The sequence below is a fragment of the Arctopsyche grandis genome, chromosome 3 (genome assembly GCF_051622035.1).
Source record: "Arctopsyche grandis isolate Sample6627 chromosome 3, ASM5162203v2, whole genome shotgun sequence".
Classification (NCBI taxonomy): domain Eukaryota; kingdom Metazoa; phylum Arthropoda; class Insecta; order Trichoptera; family Hydropsychidae; genus Arctopsyche; species Arctopsyche grandis.
Window position 1 is genome coordinate 18,188,855 of NC_135357.1, and position 3,492 is coordinate 18,192,346.

The 3,492-nt window shown below is 34.4% G+C and overlaps 1 protein-coding gene across 1 annotated transcript; it reads right to left on the reverse strand.

Moving 5' to 3' along the window:
- Positions 1 to 362: 362 nt before the first annotated feature.
- On the reverse strand, positions 363 to 3,109 carry LOC143908955 (uncharacterized). The gene is made up of 2 exons (XM_077426816.1): positions 2,919 to 3,109; positions 363 to 1,458 (listed from the first exon to the last, which is right to left on the reverse strand). The coding sequence occupies exons 1-2, from the start codon at positions 2,928 to 2,930 to the stop codon at positions 604 to 606; spliced, it is 867 nt and encodes a 288-aa protein (XP_077282942.1). The 5' UTR covers positions 2,931 to 3,109; the 3' UTR covers positions 363 to 603.
- Positions 3,110 to 3,492: the final 383 nt, after the last annotated feature.

Below are 3,492 nucleotides of genomic sequence, written 5' to 3' on the forward strand. Positions count from 1 at the left end.
ATTGGGATATTTATTAAGAACATATACATAAAAACAGATCATGTTATGTACATATGTATATATGAGAATCATTTCAAGGCGATCCAGACAGGGCGTAGTTTTACTAAATTCATACATACATATATTTACATATATATGCAGGTGTATATATATATATATATATATATATATATATATATATATATATATATATATATATATATATATATATATATATATATATATATATGTATATGTATACATATATATCTACTTGTTTTGAGTGATCTCTGAATTGACCATAATTTTTTTTGTACCAAATTGATTATTTCAATTTTCATACTACATGGATATATTGAATTGAAATTATAACCATCCAATTTAAAATACATGTATGTATTTAGTACAAATTTGTATCGAACATATAAAGAAAACAAATATTTCATTTGATGCTTTTATAAAATGTATTTGATGCTTTTATTAAAATGCATTCATGTGGTTGAAGTAAGAAAATATTTTCAATAGATCACAGCTCTTTTATTTGAGAAAAAAATTAATATAAACACAAATCAATGGATAAGGAAACGATCAAATTTAGCATGTGTGTCAATTCCGTTATCAAGCTTAAACGAGACGAGTTCTGGCTTCGACATGAGCAGCAAAGTGAGCAGCTTTAGCTGCAATTACTTCTGGAGTTTCCAAAAGTCCTCCCGAGACGATAGCTGGAATTGGAGTTGCTACATGTGCGGGAGCTATATTAGCTACAACTGAAGTTGGTCCAACTGGCAAATTGGTTGCAGCAGTTCTGAATCCAAGGGAATCAGCAGTATATTGAACATTTTGAACTAATCCATTGGCATCGATATACGAGTATCCTCCGTTGACAGTTCCATCTACTGAGCGGGATTCAGCTTTAGCTGAGAGTCCATCGTTGTATCCATAGCTGTACTGTCCAAGAGTATCTTGGGTCTGGTACTGGCTGGAGATTATCGGAGCGTAAGCTGCATATCCTACTGCAACCGGAAAAGCGGCAACAGAACGGCGTTTACGAAGGAGTTGTACTCCAGAGCGAGCAGCAACATGTGCTTGGAAATGGGAGATTTTGGCAGCTACTACCTCAGGAGTTTCTTGCGGTACTGAAGTAGAAACTATAGCTACTGGTGCTCCAACTACAGGAGCACTAGCAACAACGGCCAATGGTGCAGATGGTCCTTGGGGCAAGTTAGTAGCTGCGACTCTGAAACCGTTGACAGGGTCGCTAACATAGCTGACCGATTGTACCAAATTGTTGGCATCGATGTAAGAATATCCTCCCTGGGTGATACCATCGGCAGTTCTCAGTTCTTGTTTGGCTGATGGTCCTCCTGAGTAACCATAGGCATATTGGCCGAAGGGATCCTGCGAGTGATATTGTGATATAGCCGGAGTCAGAGCAATCACGGATGCTTGGCTTACCGACACGAAGCAGCAAAGAGCGATCTGTAAAAAAATTAAACCAAATGTTAACAACTTTGTACTACCGCAACCGGTTCTTTTTGGCGGTATCTTGTTGAGATCTGATCGCGAAGGGTGTATTTTGAGATACGACAAGGTCGTCCAGCTCTTGACGATCTTTAAAAAAATTACAGATGGACTATATTACTGTCTCATTCGGTGTCTTCGGTGGGTATAGTAAAATAAACAAAACCTCCCACAAGCTTTCATTATAATTGTTAAACAGGCATTTGAATACCTGTAGAATGCGCTCGGCATTACCGTATCTATATTTAGTCGAGCGTGAATCGTTTCGAGTATAACAATTGACCCTAAATCAAACGGTTATCAAGCCCTTGAATAAATTGCCTGGCTATAATTAATATTACTGGTTTGCGTAAACCATTTATTTCATAGACTACAAATAGTATTTGATAAGTAGGGTTGCCCTTAGTCGTATCCGGGCTCCGGGTTTGAGTGTTATTTCTCCAGGTGTGTAATAATCTCTCACAAAATTAATAAGTGTATATTATAAATTCACAGCTTGTATGCAAAGCGTATAAAGAACTAAATTGTAGTTCTGTGGCGCATATCTTGTGTCCGAAATGTTTGGCGATGTACAAAAAATTTTTACTAAAACGAAGAAGGTATAAATACATAAAGGCTATTGATTACTTGGTAAAATTTTATAATTTTGAAAACAGGCCATTCAAACATTTTTCAATTATTAATATTAAGAACGAAAATTTGAAATACCAAAATTTCTTAGATACTGCAAAATACGTAAATGTATAATTAGATGATGATAAATTGTATGATGATATCTGCCTTCTTAAGAATATAATTTCTTCCATCAATCCGCTCGATTTGCCTGCCGATAAAAATATTTTCCTCGAATTTTTTCACCGAACATTATTATTTTATACAATTTCGATATGTGATATTTTATAAAAAATAATTAATATGAATAAAATATAAAAAAATATATTTTCTATCATAACATTCCGTGGAGACCTGGATCCGAGGTGGCAAGCCTATTGGTAAGTTATAATTATTTATATGTACATACTTCAAATTTACTAACACATGAGAGGAAGAATTTAGATTTTTTAATTATTCCAAAAACCATAACTATAATAATATCAAGGTATATGAGTAATAAAAATGATACAATAGAAAAGTAGTAAAGTTGATCCAACATAAAGTTTTGGATGTACGAAGTTTACTAGAAATACTACTTAATGGAAGACGTGTCCGGATTAATAGTCACATTCTTAATTGATCAAAATGTAACATTTTATAGTATGCCCTGCCTTTTATAATATGTACATATATGTGTATGTTCATAGATGACTAGGTTTTCCGGCTTGTGGTTAGTCCATGGTACCGCATTACAGTTAACTTGAACCGAGTGAGCTATGAATGGGATTGATTGATTAGGCAAATCCTAGGATTCGTATACTCACGAAAGCCTTCATGTTGTTGGATTTTGGGTAAAACTGGTTGTGTGGAGACGAGCCTGTCTGTCAACCTCCTGTGAACCGGGCAGGACTGTTGTCACAGCAAACTGTGAAATGTTGACTTTGAGGCGGGTGCTTTTATACGCACGTGACAGACGTGTCCTGCCGCGAACTGAACTTATTCACTTCGATCAGTCACTCGAATACACCCAACACACCACTTATTTATGCTCCATTTATGTATATATCCTGAAATATTCTTTATTCAGATAAAATGGAATTAATTAAAAACATCTTGGGTTATTGTAATCACACTCACAAATGCTTAGTGCACAACATTGTATGTATGTACATATGTATAGTAGATTTATTCAGTAATACTTTCGTCAATTTCTAATGGGTGCGATTTTACTGTACATTGAGAAATATATTTTGTATGTGCCTATATTAAAAAAAATGTTTGTGCATTAAAATTTTGCATTATTTTCGGTATTGTGCATCGAATAAAATATTTTGGGATTATTTTATTTTATTTATTTTACAAAATCAATTAATCAAGCACACTCGTCTAACAGATTGC